General features: G+C 27.5%; 1 protein-coding gene and 1 long non-coding RNA gene across 4 annotated transcripts; one reads left to right on the top strand and one right to left on the bottom strand.

Moving 5' to 3' along the window:
* Positions 1 to 461: 461 nt before the first annotated feature.
* Positions 462 to 938, bottom strand: LOC114260369 (uncharacterized). Its single transcript, XR_003628606.2, has 2 exons — positions 743 to 938; positions 462 to 639 (listed from the first exon to the last, which is right to left on the bottom strand). It is a non-coding gene; the product is annotated as an uncharacterized LOC114260369 (long non-coding RNA).
* An 8204-nt stretch (positions 939 to 9142) lies between these two features.
* On the top strand, positions 9143 to 12904 carry LOC114260341 (11S globulin seed storage protein 2). 3 transcript variants are annotated; one of them, XM_028200425.2, is made up of 5 exons: positions 9143 to 9279; positions 10135 to 10374; positions 10919 to 11288; positions 12166 to 12528; positions 12632 to 12904. In XM_028200425.2, the coding sequence occupies exons 2-5, from the start codon at positions 10176 to 10178 to the stop codon at positions 12750 to 12752; spliced, it is 1053 nt and encodes a 350-aa protein (XP_028056226.1). In that variant the 5' UTR covers positions 9143 to 9279; positions 10135 to 10175; the 3' UTR covers positions 12753 to 12904. The 3 variants fall into 3 exon arrangements, with proteins under 3 accessions (XP_028056226.1, XP_082753849.1, XP_082753848.1); XM_082897723.1 differs by having other exon boundaries at positions 9180 to 9224; XM_082897722.1 differs by lacking the exon at positions 9143 to 9279 and adding an exon at positions 9327 to 9522.
* The last annotated feature ends 5188 nt before the right edge of the window (positions 12905 to 18092 follow it).

The following is an 18092-nucleotide window of genomic DNA, read 5'->3' as shown; positions in this document are numbered from 1 at the left end:
ATCGTTCGTGCTCGTACATTGAACGTGATAATTTTCTTGTTAAATGCTTTGGACTTGTAGTTGCGAAACATTATTCTGTTCGAACCATAACATAATTGATTTCAATTGGAAACCCTATTTACGTGTCTAATGGTGGGCTCTTTGCCCTAGGTTTTTCCCCAAATCAGAAAATCCAATTTTATTTATAATTGATAATTTAATTACTTAGTTTAATTTATTTGTTATCAAATTAGGTTATGAACAATCAATCTTTTCATCAAAATTAATTTAAAATTTTAGCAATTAAATTAATTTAATTTCATGATAGTCCCTGTGAATCGATACCTGGACTTACCATTATTTTAAAAGAATTTGGCATAGTTTTGTGTTTAAATTTGGTGTGTTCAACGACCCATCAAATTTTGAGTCGGCAAAAGTGATCGCCAAAAGTGTATTTTCTTGTAGTGTGGGCTACTAATAATGTTTTAAATATGCTAGAATTAATTTGATGAAGGAATGAGAATTGTGGTGCTTGTGATCTAATTCTTGGAAATGAAAAGTTGAGAAAACTTTGGAGTGACACCAAGAGAAGTTTGTAGAACCACTGGAGATAAAGCTTTCCATATAGATGTATTGCCACTTGACTCTCCAAACACAGGTCTGCAAAGAGAAACAATTAAGAAAAAATTAGTCGAAGAACACAAAAACTAATCACAAAATTGAATGAGCTTTCCTTCTCACAATTGAGAAGGAAGGTACTTACTGTGAAGAAGTTATGACAGAGAAACACTCCATCCCATCTCCACCTGCAACTATGGCTACCACAAAGAACCTTGGCACAACAAACAAGTCACCACCATGCACTTTGGTGTCCAAAGCAAGCTCACCATTGATCCCCCACAATTTGAACCCTACCACTGCCTTTCACAATGTAAGTTACCTCAACTGATGAACCAGCACTGTACAATATTGGTGACATTTCATAAATTTGCACCCAACTTCACAAGCTTGGCATTGAGCCCAAATTGTTCAAGCAAAGGCAGTTCTTTTGCAGTAAATTTTGTCAGCAATCCACCATTCTTGACATCTGTGTCGGCCAATGCAGTCTTGATGTTGATGACTGTGTTGTTGCTGGAAGGGACGAAGTCAGAAATTTTGGTTAGATGCGGTAAATGTAGGGTTTTTCTTTTTTTTTTGGGAATGACAATTACTTGCATAAGTAGTATGAAAAGAATTGGTAAGAGCAATTAATAAATGGATAAATTACATTAACTTTCTTGAAATTTTAAAAAAATACAATAAATACTATAATCTCTAAATTCGCATAATACTTAATTCTATTTTTATCAATAATTTATTAGTCAAATATGAATGAAAAAATTGCGTTATCTTCTTTTTTATATTGAAATATATATTTTTTTCTTGTGTCTTCACGCTATTTGCATTAGTTTCGATCCATTTAACTTTATTAAAAAAGAAGTCGATGTAATTATTCCAAAACTATAAAGCTACTTATATTTCTTCAAACGTTAAGGAAGGTTAATATAAATTTTAAAACAACGAATAAATTATGTTTTCTTGAGTTTTTAGAGTTTGTAAAAAATTTCAAAAACCAATTATGCAGGAAAAAAAAAAGGATAAATTACAAATATATCCCTTGAAGTTTGCATTAGTTTCGATCCATTTAACTTTATTAAAAAATAAGTCGATGTAATTATTCCAAAACTATAAAGCTACTTATATTTCTTTAAACGTTAAGGAAGGTTAGTATAAATTTTAAAACAACGAATAAATTATGTTTTCTTGAGTTTTTAGAGTTTGTAAAAAAATTTCAAAAACCAATTATGCAGAAAAAAAAAGAATAAATTACAAATATATCCCTTGAGGTTTGCTTAAAGCACAAATTGTCTCATATAGTTTAAAAAATTATAAATATCCCCTTGTTAGAATTTTTTATTTAATAGAATTAATTAAAAAAATAAAATTCATAACTATTGTCTTATACAATAATAAAATTACCTAAATTATTAATTGAAACATATTTCTAATATCATTAAAAACGGTTAATTGACTTGATGATTTATTAATAAAAATGATAATTTGTTATGAAATTATAAACTTCTGAGATGGAATGTAATTTCCAAAATAATAAGAAACGATTCGTATTTTAATCAAATTTGTATTTGTAATTTACCCCAAAAAAAAAAAAAAAAAAAAAAAACAATAACACTCATTGTACTGACATTGTTCTCTCCTTTTTTAAAGCGGAAATAAGTTTTGTATATTCAATTTAAAGCGGAAATAAGTTTTGTATATTCAAAAGTATATCTTTTAATATCTATTTTTGTCAAATTGATTTCTAATTTTTGTTAAAAATATACAGAAGACTCAACCAACCCCCCTATTCCATTGTTGGTGTCTTTGCATGATTTGGGCATATTTGTTCCTTCTTCAAGCTGGATGATCAAAGTCTCTGTTTGGCTCTTCACCAACTCATTTGCTTCTTTTTTTTTTTTTTTTTTTATGTTACTAGCATATCACCCGTACTATGTACGGATTGTGTTTATAATTATCTATATATGTGAATTGTAATTTTTAAATATTTTTTTTCTGTCTTTTTTTTTTTCTTTTTTATATTATATTAAAGTTTAATATTTTGATAATAATCATATGTGTTAGACTTTTAATTTTTTTATGTCTTCTTTTTTTTCTTTTTTATATTATATTAAAGTTTAATATTTTGATAATAATCCTATGTGTTGGACTTTTTAAGGAATTAAATGTTTTTTTTAATTATATTATATTAAATTTTAATATTTTGATAATAATCATATGCGTTGGACTTTCAAGAAATTTTTTTTATGCTTGTTCTTAATGCATTAAAGTATTATTATGAGGGAAAATAATCATATGTGTTGGGACTTTTCAAGAAATTTATATGTGTTGGATTTCAAAGAATTTTTTTTTATGCTTGTTCTTAATGCATTAAAGTGTTATTATGAGGGTAAGATTTTAGGGAGAAGTTAATAAATGTTAAGGTTTTTTTTTTTTAAATCAAAAAGTAAAGAAATATAGATTGGGAGATTGGAGCTCCCACAAGCATAAAGATACTATACTATATATAATAACAATCTCCAATCTCCCTTATGCATTAAGGGAGCTCCAATCTCCCAATCTAAATTTCTTTACTTTTTGATTTAAAAAAAAATCTTAGCATTTATTAATTTCTCCCAACCCCCAAATCTTACCCTCATAATAACACTTTAATGCATTAAGAACAAGCATAAAAAAAAATTCTTTGAAATCCAACACATATGAATTCCTTGAAAAGTCCCAACACATATGATTATTTTCCCTCATACTAACACTTTAATGCATTAAGAACAAGTATAAAAAAAATTTCTTGAAAATCCAACACATATGATTATTATCAAAATATTAAACTTTAATATAATATAATAAAAAAAAGAAGACATTTAATTTCTTGAAAAGTCCAACACATATGATTATTATCAAAATATTAAACTTTGATATAATATAAAAAAGGAAAAAAAAAGGCATTTAAAAAAAATTATTTAAAAATCGCAATTCACATATATAGATAATTGTAAATATATTAAGGAAAATGGGGTTTCTAAACCCCAAGCCTTGTGGGAGCTTCAATCTCTCAATCTTAATTTTCTAAATTTTTGATTTAAAAAAAAAAAACCTCAACATTTATTGATTTGGTCAAAATCTCCTTATCAGCATTTATTAACTTTTTCCAATCCACATGCCTGCATTTATTGATTTGCTCAAAATCCCTGATTAACATTTAAAATCTCCTCATACAAATAATTATAGATACAGCCCGTGCATAGTTACTGCAGTAGTCTTTTTAATTTCTCCTGTACACTATGGTTAGTGATAAGATTGTTAAATTATTTTTATAAAAAATCTTAAAAAACATAATTTATATATTAAGAAAAATTATAATTATTCCGTGCATAGAACGGATGATAGGCTAGTTATATATTAAGCAAAAGAAGGTTTTATGCTATCTAACTAGAGAAAATAAAAAGATTAAATCACATTAAAAAAAAGAACCATTGAACAAATTACAATTTTCTAACTTCAATCATATTAAAAAATCAAATTATAAACAAAATGAGATAACTTTAATCATACAAATCATAATTTTTTTAATGCTATCTAACTACAATCACATTTTTCTCATAATAAATAAATAATTGAAAAAAAGAACCATTAAAATAGTAAATAAAATGATTATTTAGAGCCATTGAACAAATTACAATCACATTTTTTTTGTGAGTGTTTATGTTTATCTAACTTCAATCATATTAAAAAAATCAAATTATAAACAAAAGGAGATAACTTCAATCATACAAATCATAATTTTTTTAACGCTATCTAACTACAATCATATTTTTCTCATAATAAAAAAATAACTTTTAAAAAAGAACCATTAAAATAGTAAATAAAAAGATTATTTAGAACCATTGAACAAACTACAATCACATTGTTCTTTTTGTGAGCATTTATGTTTATCTTATTTCAATCATATTAAAAAAATCAAATTATAAACAAAAATAAATAACTTCAATCATACAAATCACAATTTTTTTTAATACTATCTAACTACAATTATATTTTTCTCATAATAAAAAAAATAATTGAAAAAAAGAACCATTAAAATAGTAAATAAAAAGATTAAATAGAAACATTAAACAAATTACAATCACATTTTTCTTTTTGTGAGTATTTATGTTTATCTAACTTCAATCATATTAAAAAATCAAATTATAAACAAAAGGAGATAACTTCAATCATACAAATGACATTTTTTTTAATGCTATCTAATTACAATCACATTTTTTTCATAATAAAAAAAATAATTGAAAAAAAGAACCAGTAAAATAGTAAATAAAAAGATTATTTAGAAGCATTAAACAAATTACAATGACATTTTTCTTTTGGGAAAATTATTTATAAGTTCTATTAGGGAGACTTATGCTACATATGATTCTACTAAAAAACTTATGTTCCCATAAGTTCTGTGGGAAGTTTGTTGACACATTTACCCTCAATATTAGTTGTTAATATCACAAATAATAGTAAAACCATATATAGGAAATTGAATGTTACCATAAATCATATTTATATAAATGTAATGTCACGTGACACCTATATAAACGTAACGTGACACTTATGATTTATGACAACATGCAATTTCCTATATAGGAAATTGAATGTTACCATAGATCATATCTACATAAATGTAATGTAACGTGACACCTACATAAACGTAACGTGACACCTATGATCTATGGCAACATTCAATTTCCTATTTATATGAAACGTAACGTAACGCCAACATAAACCAGCAATATTTTCACATTTAATTTAAAAAAATAAAAACTCATTAAATTTGCGAAACGTAACGTGACACGGTGTCACGTAACGTAATGTGTTACGTTTATATAGGTGTCACGTTACGTTACGTTTATGTAGGTGTCATGTTATGTTACGTTTATATAAGTGTCACGTCACGTTACGTTTATGTATGATCTTCTGCAATACATTCCTATCTAAATAGAACTTGAGACTCTATAAGAAATTACACAAGACTTAGCATATCACAAGTGTCTGAAAAAAAACTTATAAATAAGTTTTCATTTTCTTTTTGTGAGTGTTTATGTTTATTTAACTTCAATCATATTAAAAAAATCAAATTATAAACAAAAGGAAATAATTTCAATCATACAAATCACAATTTTTTTAATACTATCTAACTACAATCATATTTTTCTCATAATAAAAAAAATAATTGAAAAAAAGAACCATTAAAATAGTAAATAAAAATATTATTTAGAGCCGTTGAACAAACTACAATCACATTTTTTTTTTTGTGAGTTAATTTCGATCATATTAAAAAATCCAATTATAAACAAAATGAGATAACTTTAATCATACAAATCACAAATTTTTTAATGCTATCTAACTACAATGACATTTTTCTCATAATAAAAAAAATAATTGAAAAAAATAACCATTAAAATAGTAAATAAAAAAGATTATTTAGAACCATTGAATAAACTACAATCACATTTTTCTTTTTGCGAGTGTTTATGTTTATCTAATTTCAATCATATTAAAAAATCAAATTATAAACAAAAGGAGATAACTTCAATCATACAAATCACAATTTTTTTAATGCTATGTAATCATCATCAATAATTTAAAAAATCAATCACAAATTAAGTCAATTGATAATTAAAAAACGCAATAATTTATTTTTCAAAAAACATAGTGAGTTAAAAAGATCAATTACAATTTTTTTTTGGGTCAAAATACATTCTAATCATCATCAATATTGGTACATTATATGACCCTAATGAATACAATCTATTTTGTTTTTCAAAAAATACAGTGAGTTAAAAATCAAATCACAAATTAAGTGAATTTGTAGTTAAAAAAACATAATAATTTTTTTCCAAAAAACACAGAGAGTTAAAAAAATCAATTACAATTTTTTTTCTAAAATACAATCTAATCATTATCAATAATTGGTACTTTAAAAATCAAATAAAAAAAATAAATCAAATCACAAATATTTTCAATCATATTAAAAAATAAAATTATAAATAAAAGGAAATAACTTCAATCATACAAATTACAATTTTTCTCTTTAATTTTTTTTTTCTCTTTGTGAGGGTTTATATTTATCTAACTACAATCACATTTAAAAAAAAGAATAATTCAACTAATTATAATTACATTTTTCTCTTTGTGAGGGTTTATATTTATCTAACTTCAATCATATTAAAAAATTAAATTATAATTTTTTATTCGTTAGACAAATCACAAATATTTTTATGCGCTATCTAACTACAATATTAAACAGTAAACAAAAGGAAAGGTCAAGAAGAAGAAAACAAAAAGAAGACTTACTGTTTACATACGTGGCCATTGAAGTTGAAAGTATAGAAGTGAGAAATCAAGAAGGAGAAAATAAAAAGGAGACTCACTGTTTGCAATAGGTATGTAAAAAATTAAAAAGAGTGTGTACATTGGAAAAGTTAAAAAGATTTGGAAGAATTTAATAAGTGCTAAGTTTTTTTTTTTCAAAAAAAATCATAAAAATAAAGGTTTAGATATTGGAACTCCCACAAAACTTGTGGGTTAGAGATAGATATAAATAAATAGATAGATATAGATATAGATATAGATATAGATATAGATACATATATTTATATTTGTTTTAAATTTTTTTTAATATACAAATTATTTGTTTTGAAAAATATACTGCAGTAATTATGAGAGAAGTCAAAAAGTCTTGTGAGTTGAGAGAAGCAAATAAATGCTGAGAATATTTTTTTTTAAAAAAAAATAGAAAATTAGAAAATTAAAATTGACATATTGAAGTTTTCACATATTTTGAAATTAAAAACCCCTTTTTTACTTAATATATAATATAGATAAGCTTTACAAAACACATACTCCCTCCGTCCCAAAATATTAGTCTCTTATTCCATTTTTTATTGTCCCAAAATATTAGTCCCTCTTCAAAAATCAAGTACAAAAATAATATAAATTTCCTATTTTACCCTTCTTTTAAATTAATAAACGACATAAAAAGTACAATTATGCATTGATATTCCCAAAAAATGTACTATTAAAAGGATAATTTTGAAAAATCAATTTTTTTCAAATGCAATAATTATACTACTAAAAAAAGTTAAATTCCTCAAAAAAGATCATTATTTTGAGACAGAGGGAGTAATAAATTTTAATATTTTTCATACCGTATCCAATCGTCCCAGCTCCAATTTTTACACACGTATCGTATCTAATCATCCAATCTCCAATTTCTACGCACCATACACGTGTCATCATCCTCTTTCTTTCTTTTTTTGGATATTCAACAGTAATGTACAAAATCTGACCATACATATCTATGAGAGTGTTTGGGAAGCCGTGAGTGAGGCTATTTGAAAATAGCCAAAAAGCAACTGCTGTCATTGATTTTCAAAAAAAAAAAAAAAAAATAGTCAAAAAACAACGGCTGTTGCAGCAACGCAGCCTACACTGCCACCAACAGCGTAGGCTGTAGATAGGTTAAATTACTATATTACTCATATACAATAATTTTGGAAAAAATAAAGTCAAGAGTAAATTTGTTATTTCAATTTAAACATCATTTTAAATATATTTTTCAATATAACAGTTAATTCAAAAATTTAACCCAACTTTCCAAATACACAAATTAAAATAACCTATTAAAATAATCAAAAAATTAAAAAATCTATTAAAATAATTACTTTCCAAACGAGACCTATATATCGCGACAAACACTAATGTACAAAATCTGACCATACATATCTATATATCCCGACAACCAATAATAATCATATGCAGTGATGACCCAAATATTTTTGGTTCCCATGACAAATCTCTAGAGAAGAATTTTGAGTTAATATTTTAAATAATTATTACTTAATTCTTTAAAAATAGAATATTTTCTCATAAATATCTTTTTATTTATTTATATTTTATTTAGTCTGTATTATTTTTTTATATTTCAATAAATTTTATGGATGACATAATTATCAAAATGTTCTTAATAATATTCACATTTACAGTATGAATATTTGAATGTTCACATCATTAATGTGAATATTCGTACTATCAATGTAAATATTCACATTATAAAATATAAATGTTCACATCACCAAATTTCTCTCTTTGTCTTAAATATTCTAATATGATATCAGAATTATAAATTTTAAACTTGTATCTCTTTCTCACCGATAGACAACAAGCCGACAACCTTGACTTTGTTACCCACTAGAATCTTCTACACATACCTGTGATACTTACTCCTTTCGTCCCATAATATTAGTCCCTTATTCCATTTTTCATTGTCCCAAAATATTAGTCCCTCTTTAAAAATCAAGTACAAAAATAATATAAATTTCTCATTTTGCCCTTCTTTTAAATTCATAAATAATATAAAAAGTATAATTATGACATTGATATTTCTAAAAAAGTGTACTATCAAAGAGTAATTTTGAAAAATCAAATTTTTAAAAGTACAATAATTGTACTATCAAAAAAATTAAATTTCCCAAAAGAGACCATTATTGTGAGACGGAGGGAGTAGGTTTATTTATTTATTTGTAATGAATTGAGCCAATGACCTGCTCAACCGGTTACCATCCTCTTCTCATCCATAAATAGTAATGGTAGGTGAAGTGTTCTTTATTTTCATTCCTCAAGGCCTTTTCTTTGTTGGGGAAGGTGAGTCTTCTTCTATTTATTTTTATTCTTTGTTTCTGGTGCTATATAGCCTTTATTGTTCTTAAAACACCCTTAACCTTTGGAAAATGATCTCAACTCTCTCATTTTTGTTCAATATAGGTTTTAATGTATTATTCAATATAGGTTTTAATGTATTATTCAAGACCTTGGTCCGATAAATTCTTGAGAACATATAATCCTCTCATTTCATATATATTGGATAATTATTATGCATGATATAAAGTATAGTCAATCTTCTCTCTTTTGTTTTTAGTTTTTTTTTTTTTCCTTTTTCTAAAAAAAACTTTCTTGCTAAATAGTATGATCCATCATTCTTTTTGACTAAGGTGATGTTTCTTACAGTCTAAATGGATATTTATAATGTTTTATATTTTTAAGATTTTATGCTAGGTCGTTTGTTGTACTTTTTACAGTAAAATAGTTTAAATAAAATGATTATCTTGATCCAGGTAGCAATAATGCTTTTAAATTCTGTCTTATAGGTTATTAACTTTCAATTTAGAATAAAAATGTATCAAATAGGTAAAAAAGTTATTATTCCAAGTATAACTTCTTGTTCAAAGCTGCATGTATTTGTTTGATAGAGTCCAAAGTGTAGGATGGTGGATGCCCAAAAAAAAAGTACAGAAATACAAAAATCGATCACATAATCATACATAATAATCATTTTATTATCCTTTCATATGAGTGTGAAATCTATTCACGTGAGAGGGTAGTGTCCAATTTCGTGATTAATTTTTGTGCAAATAGAAGCATTGATACCCAAATATATATATTTGCTTTTCTAACCGACAGACAAAGAGCTAACCTTTAATTTTTTATTTTTTTTGGTAGCTTAAATAGTGATTGTGTTCAGAAATTTGTATTAAAAAAAAATGACTTGGGAGTTATCACCACGAGTAGCTGACAAGAAGATAATTGAGGGAGAGGGTGGATCATATTGGAGTTGGTCAAGTTCCAAGTTTCCATTGCTGAGTGAAGCTAAGGTTGGTGCTGGAAAGCTTCTTCTTCATCCTAATGGCTTTGCTCTCCCTCATTATGCTGATTCCTCCAAGATTGGTTTTGTTCTTCAAGGTAAACACTACTTCTTCCCCTTTTACCAACTTCTCTCACACAAGCAAAAAAAAAAAAAAAAACTCCTCTCGGACTAGTTCAACCCACTCTGAATCTATATCGGCCCGCTTCAATAATTCAAACGGCTCATTTTGTGAAGTTAATCTTTAAGAAAAATAATATTTATTTGAACAACACAATTAAAATTTTAAAAAAAATTAAAAATAATATAAATAGAAACTCCATTTGGGTAAAGGACAACTTGTTGTACAAAGAAAATTAGTCATTTTGGATATTATAAAAGAGAAATATTAGAGATCCTTAAAATGTGATTTTTAAATTTACTCTTGATGTGACATGAGATTGAATTTTAAGTAATTACTTTTTAAATCAATCAATAACTGACATACAATAATTCATATCATTGTAAATAGATTTAATGGTCAATTTTTTTTAAGTTTCTCAAGTTTTTCAGTTAATCATATACAAACTAAAACCAAATTTACAACTTAAAAAAAATAAAAAATAATTTTTTTTTTTACTTTACTCACATGATACAATACAGGGAGGTGCACAGTAGGAATGGTATTCCCAAATGCATCAGAAGAAAAAGTGTTGGCAATCAAGAAAGGGGATGCAATACAGGTACCGGCCGGAGGGCTGTCATGGTGGTTCAATGGTGGAGACACCGATATGGTTATGGTGTTCATTGGAGAAACTTCGAAGGCTTACAATCCTGGTGAATTCACCTACTTCCTCTTGTCAGGGACACTAAGTGTCTTGAAGGGTTTCTCTACAGACTTTGTTTGTAGAGCTTATAACATAAATAAAGAAGAAGCAAATGAGCTGGTGACGAGCCAAACAGAGACTTTGATCATCAAGATTGAAGAAGGAACAACTATGCCCCAACCATGCAAAGACACCAACAATGGAAGGTAGGGGGGTTGGTTGAGTTTTCTGTATATTTTTTAAAAAAATTAGAAATTAATTTGACAAAAATAGATATTAAAAGATATATTTTTGAATTTTCTAAACTTATTTCCGCCTTAAAAAAGGAGAGAACAATGTCAATATAATGAGTGTTATTGTTATTTTTTGGGGGGTAAATTATAAATATAGATTTGATTAAAATACGAATCGTTCTTGTTGTTCTGAAAATTGCATTCCACCCCTGAGGTTTCTAATTTTATAACAAATTGTCATTTTTATTAATAAATCATCAAGTCAATTAACCGTTTTTAATGATATTAGAAATATGTTTCAATTAATAATTTAGGTAATTTTATTATTGTATAGGAGAGTAATTATGAATTTTATTTTTTTAATTAATTCTATTAAATAAAAAATTCCAACAAGGGGGTATTTGTAATTTTTCAAACCATATGAGACAATTTGTGCTTTAAGCAAACCGCGACTTCTTTTTTGAAATATAAGTAGCTTTATAGTTTTGGAATAATTACATCGATTTCTTTTTTAATAAAGTTAAAACGATTGAAATTAATGCAAATAGTGTAAAAATACGAGAAAAAATATATATTTCAGTGTAAAATAGAAGATAACACAATTTTTTCATTCATATGACTAATAAATTATTGATGAAAATAGAATTAAGTATTATGCGAATTTAGAGATTATGGAATTTATTGTATTTTTTTTAAAATTTTAAGAAAGTTAATGTAATTTATCCATTTATTAATTGCTCTTACCAATTCTTTTCATACTACTTATGCAAGTAATTGTCATTGCAAAAAAACAAAGAAAAACGCTACATTTACCGCATCTAACCAAAATTTCTGACTTGGTCCCTACCAGCAACAACACAGTCATCAACATCGAGACTGCATTGGCTGACACAGATGTCAAGAATGGTGGATTGCTGACAAAATTTACTGCAAAAGAACTGCCTTTGCTTGAACAAGTTGGGCTTAGTGCCAAGCTTGTGAAGTTGGGTGCAAATGAAATGTCACCAATACTGTATGGTGCTGGTTCATCAGTTGAGGTAACTTACATTGTGAAAGGCAGTGGTAGGGTCCAAATTGTGGGGATCAATGGTGAGCTTGCTTTGGACACCAAAGTGCATAGTGGTGACTTGTTTGTTGTGCCAAGGTTCTTTGTGGTAGCCATAGTTGCAGGTGGAGATGGGATGGAGTGTTTCTCTGTCATAACTTCTTCACAGTAAGTACCTTCCTTCTCAATTGAGAGAATGAAAGCTCATTCAATTTTGTGATTAATTTTTGTGTTCTTAGACTAATTTTTTCTTAATTGTTTCTCTTTGCAGACCTGTGTTTGGAGAGTTAAGTGGCAATACATCTATATGGAAAGCTTTATCTCCAGTGGTTCTACAAACTTCTCTTGGTGTCACTCCAAAGTTTTCTCTACTTTTCATTTCCAAGAATTAGATCACAAACACCACAATTCTCATCCCTTCATCAAATTAAATTCTAGCATATTTAAAACATTATTAGTAGCCCATTTAATTCCTTGTTATATGTATATTTCTTTTTGGAGATGAAATGTGTTGAGAAATAAATTGAATTGTTTGTAATCTTTATTTTATTGTTGTTTGGTAATGCGCCACATGGAGCAACTTGGATTGTGCGTCACAGGAGGCGGCTTGGATTGTGCGCCAAGGGACAGCTTGGGTGGTGTGCAAGCCTGGCCCTGAAATTTTGGGGACCCAAAGTCGATAATCAATTAATAAATATCGCTAGATCATTTGGGGTCCTTTACATATTTTTTTTTCATTCAACGAAATTTATTTTTGAAGGTAAAGGACAAAAGATTTATATCAAAATCACAAAAAATACTTAATATTACATTACAACAACTAATAAGGCCAAGTTTGGTAAGTTACCAAAAAGTTAAAAACTCATAAAGTTAAAAAGTTATCACTATTCATCAAAAGTCAAAAATTACAGCTGTACAACTCCAATCTTAATTTTTTCATACACACTAATTTATACAATTTTTTAATACATATTTTTTCATAAAAAGTCAAAAAGTTAACCCAAATATCCATATTTTTTTCTTCAATTTTTTAGTCTAAAAAGTACACTTATTTATGACACCCCAAATAACCCCTAAGTTCGTGGTCAACCAAAAAATATTTTTAAAAAATTATTACCAAAAGTCTAAACTTTTTTAAAAATTTAAGGTATGTTTAGTTTGAGAATTTCAAAAAAAATTCGCTGATAATTTTTTGCTTAGGAGGAGTTCTATTCAAACTCACAAATTATATTTTGCTTTTCAAATTCAATAATACAATAATATATTATAATATTTAAGGAAATTTTTTTCTCTCATATATTATTTAAGTATTAATTAATCATATCTTTTACACACTATTAAGTGTAGAAAATAAATTTATATACTATTTTGCTTTTTAATGTATCAGTTCTATACACATATTTTACTACTTCTATTTTATAATTTGCAAATTTATTTTTGAAAAATATTTTCTATACAAAATTCTGTACATATAAAACTGGTGTTTGTTTTCAACTTGTAAACTGTTTCGCTTCGCTTGTGACAAGATGATTTCGTAGTAGGTATGAATGTTTTGTCTCTTTTGGCAAGTTGAGAAGGAATGGACAATTTTATTTGAACAATGCTATAGGTTACTAATTTGTTATCACTAATTTCATCATTAGTGAGGTAACATTTAAAAAAAAAACACACACATTATAGCAGTGGGTGAGCCACCACTAATTAATTGTTTAAAGCATTTTTTATTTTATTTTAGGACCTACTTCTAATATAAATAAAACAAAAATGATTTAGAGCTCTAAAAAATGAGCTCTAAATCCATCACTAGTGTGTTTGTAGTGGGGTCCAGTGATGGACTGTGTCTTGTTTTCTTTTCTTTTTTTTTATTTCCTCCATACCAGCTCATTAGAGCTGGCATTAGAGCTGCTGGATTAGAGCTCTCCAGCAGTGCTCATAAATAAAATGACTAGATTCCATTCCAATTATGATTGGCCATGATTGAAATGATGTGGTATTATCCGTTCACTTATTAATTAATATTCAATAAAAATATAAAATTAAAATTTAATATGATCAAACACTTAATAACACTTAAGTCTTAACTTAGTAAACAATAGCTTTTTAAATTTTAATTTATTTACATATTAATTAATAAATAAGAAAATTATTTAAGAGTTCTAAAATATTGAGCTCTAATAGCTCTAAAAATACTATAATCCCAATTGATATGATGTTTTACTCTTTATTTATTTATTTATTTTTAATTTTTAACACTGCCAGCTCTAATGAGCTGGCTTAATGGTCCCTTTTTAGTGGTACGTAGAAACAATGAATAAATAATAGAACACATCGTATCATCCCAATCACGTTACCGACACGGTACCTATAATATTTTTCATGCCGTGTCCAATCATCCCAGCTCCAATTTTTACACACGTATGGCATCTAATCATCCCACCTCCAATTTCAACACACCATACACGTGTCATCATCCTCTTCTTCTTTTTTGTGTGGATATTCAACAGTAATGTACAAAATCTGACCATATCTATATAGGGTGATTATTGAGATCCCCTCTGATCACCATCCCCATAAATACGTGACGGGTGGTGATTAGAGGAGAATGAATAAAATAAAATAAAGAAAGAAAAAGTAACGAATCAGGTGAAGAGGGAGTCAAGGAAATGAAAAAAAAATGAGATCTTATTGATCTATATAGCACGACAATCAATAATAATCATATGTAGTGATGACCCAAATATTTTTGTTTCCCACGACAAATCTCTAGAAAAGAATTTTGAGTTAATATTGTAAATAATTATTACGTAATTCTTTTAAAAATGGAACACTTTTGAAAAATTTTGATTGCGTTTGGTAGAGTTTTGTAAATGTGATTTGAGAGTATGAGTTGTATTTTGAGTTTCTGAATTGTGGAATTATAATTTGAGTGTAGAAAATTTGTTTAGTTATGATTTTTAAATAGAGTGTTGAATTGTGTTTTGAAGATATATTTTGAATTAAGTTTTGAAAGTTTGATGTGACATGTGAACTAAGAAAATTTATTTGGTAATGAGTTTTGAAAGTAATTTTCAAAGCTTAACTCAATCAATAATTTATAATCAAACACACAATTCATATATCGATATCCGTATTTTTTATCAACAGTAATAACCAAACTATTTTTTAAATACTGAAATTAAAAATTGATTTTTTTTTTCAATTAATTGTTTTTCAGTAATTTTTTGGAATAATTTTTTTTCAAATAATTTTGTCATTTTAACTTACTTCTATGTCAATTATTTTCGGTCAATTAATTTTTCTATCAATTCATTTTTTAAGCCTGTACAAACATCTTGTACAATACATATTTTTTTTTTTCTAAAATTTTGTTAATGTCAACAACTTTTAAGAATACATATTAATAAAAATTAACATAAATAAGTATGTTTAATATTTTAAAATACAAATCATAACGTAAACCTTACAAAATATTATCAATTTTTTTTCATTTATTACATTTTATTAATTTACTAAAAGAAACGTAACACTCATTCACATGTATTATTGTACTTCGCAGAAAGTTCCCACCCGTGAAGCTCATATAATTAGGGGTGATATTGGTGTGCAAAATGACTATTTTGCCCCTGTTGATTTAAATGAGAAGTTGTTACATAAGAACAAAATAAAAATGGTAATATAGTAATTTTACTTATCCAATACCTACTGCCTATTCTATTGTAGCTGTCTATTCAACATTGTGGTAGGCTAAAGAAAAAGGAAGACGGTGCAGATGATGCCAGAACCTGCAGATTTATCAGTATACAGATGTAATTAAATTAAAGAATTAAATTGGATAAAAAAAATTAATAGATAAGAAATGAAAAGTAAATAAAAAATCTGGACTACAACCTTTTGAACCTTTTGAACCTCAGCCTTTTGAACCTTTTGAACCTCAGCCTTCTATAAAATCTGAATCTGCATTCCTTTAACCACACCAACTTCACCATCTCATTGAAACACCTTCTCAAGTTCCATCAGAGAACAACATTAATTAAATACAGTATATTCGTGCGAAGGAAGAATTCAATTACAGGTTGGTTTTCATGGCAGTTCATCTTAGCTTCACATTTCATATTAGCTTCAGAGTGTAGGAAAGACGAAGAGGAGCACCAGGACAACCGGACGATCATCCGGCCAGTCATCCAGCCAGTCATCCCGGCCCAGGCACCATTCCTCAGTTTTCGTATCTGTTGCCGATCTGTTAATTTTTTTCATATCTCTTCCATTTTGATCTGTTAATTTTTTTCATATCTGTTCCAATTTTTTCACATCAACATCATACTGTTTGATATATGTTTCATACATTTTTCTTACCTCATAGCCGATCTGATAATTTTTTTTCGTATCTGTTCCATTTTGAGCTGTTAATTTTTTTCATATTTGTTCCAATTTTTTCACACTAACATCATACTGTTTGATATATTTTTCATACATGTTTCTTACCTCATATGTTTTAATATACATTTTTCATACATTTTTTTTCACTTTTGCAGTCATCATACCAAGAACAAAACGAACCAGACCCGAACGTAGTGAATTCTCAAACCCTGTACCACTACCACAACAACAACATCATGGCTATCCAACTAATGATTTTTTCACATATCATCATGAACAAGCCTATTCACATTTCATTAATCGACCAATTGTTATGGGGAGAAACGTAAAACTACCTTCTCAATATGATCCACTTTTACTTGGCAAATTAGATACAATGGGATGGTTACAATTAACTAATTTACCAAATAAGATATATCCCCGTCTTGTACAATTATTTTATGTTCACTTGACACCTGGTGACCAACAAAATGAACCGTTCAGTCTTACCTCTTATGTTAAGGGAAAAAGAATCACACTCTTTTTCCATGCTTTCGCACAAATTATTGGAGTTGAAACAGGAGATTTACAATACTATTTTCAAAATGAGTCTGCCTTAGAAAAAATTGTTGATTATATTCCTTAGATTTATACCACAATTTGTGACAACTGATTCAGTAGTACTAATTTACAAGCCAGACATTTAAAACCCCATCTTCATATTCTTCATCGATGGATAGTTGAAAATGTCACTTCCAAAAAAGGCCATTATGATACTGTTTCATGTTTTAATGTTTATTTGTTATATTGTTTTGAAATTAGACAAAAATTAGATTTATGCTTCATATTACTCAAATAAATGATGGTTGCAAAATTTGATACTCTGAGTGGCCGGTCACTACTTTTTGAAGCTTTGTTAACCATAATTTTCAAAGCGCATGATGTCAACCTTGAAGGTGAAGGATATGTTAGAATCACTTCATCAATTTCTGAGTATACACTAACCCGAGCTGGTGGTGCTGACACCTTGATAGGCTCTATTAATATTGAAAATGAACTAATACCTGATGAGGAAGAACCCAATGACAATGCCATGCCACCAAATGAACAACCCCATTACTGGACTGATTATTTAGCCTTGGAACAAGAACGGTACAATCAGCGCCTACAATGGGAACAACAAATGGCTAATCAGCTCAATACATTGGGTACTCGGTTCGATGAATATGCCGCCGCTCAGAACTCACTAATTCAACAATTTGGTGAGTTTCGTGTAGACTTAAGGAGACGTGATGAAGTGACAAGGAACCGCATTGATTGACCATCAAGTCACTCAGCTGTACCATCACTATTTCCCTCCACCTCCAACACCGCCT

This window comes from Camellia sinensis, chromosome 12 (assembly GCF_055761805.1).
Source record: "Camellia sinensis isolate YWXY chromosome 12, ASM5576180v1, whole genome shotgun sequence".
Taxonomy (NCBI): Eukaryota; Viridiplantae; Streptophyta; class Magnoliopsida; order Ericales; family Theaceae; genus Camellia; species Camellia sinensis.
Note: the sequence above shows the minus strand (reverse complement) of the source record. Positions and strands in the feature narration are given on the sequence as shown.

Excerpts from the sequence above, each read along its gene's own strand:
- LOC114260341 (XM_028200425.2), top strand. The coding sequence starts at position 10,176 with ATGACTTGGGAGTTATCACCACGAGTAGCTGACAAGAAGATAATTGAG. Across the intron at positions 11,289-12,165 it reads AAAGACACCAACAATGGAAG|CAACAACACAGTCATCAACA; the intron begins GTAGGGGGGTTG and ends GGTCCCTACCAG. Across the intron at positions 12,529-12,631 it reads TCTGTCATAACTTCTTCACA|ACCTGTGTTTGGAGAGTTAA; the intron begins GTAAGTACCTTC and ends TTCTCTTTGCAG.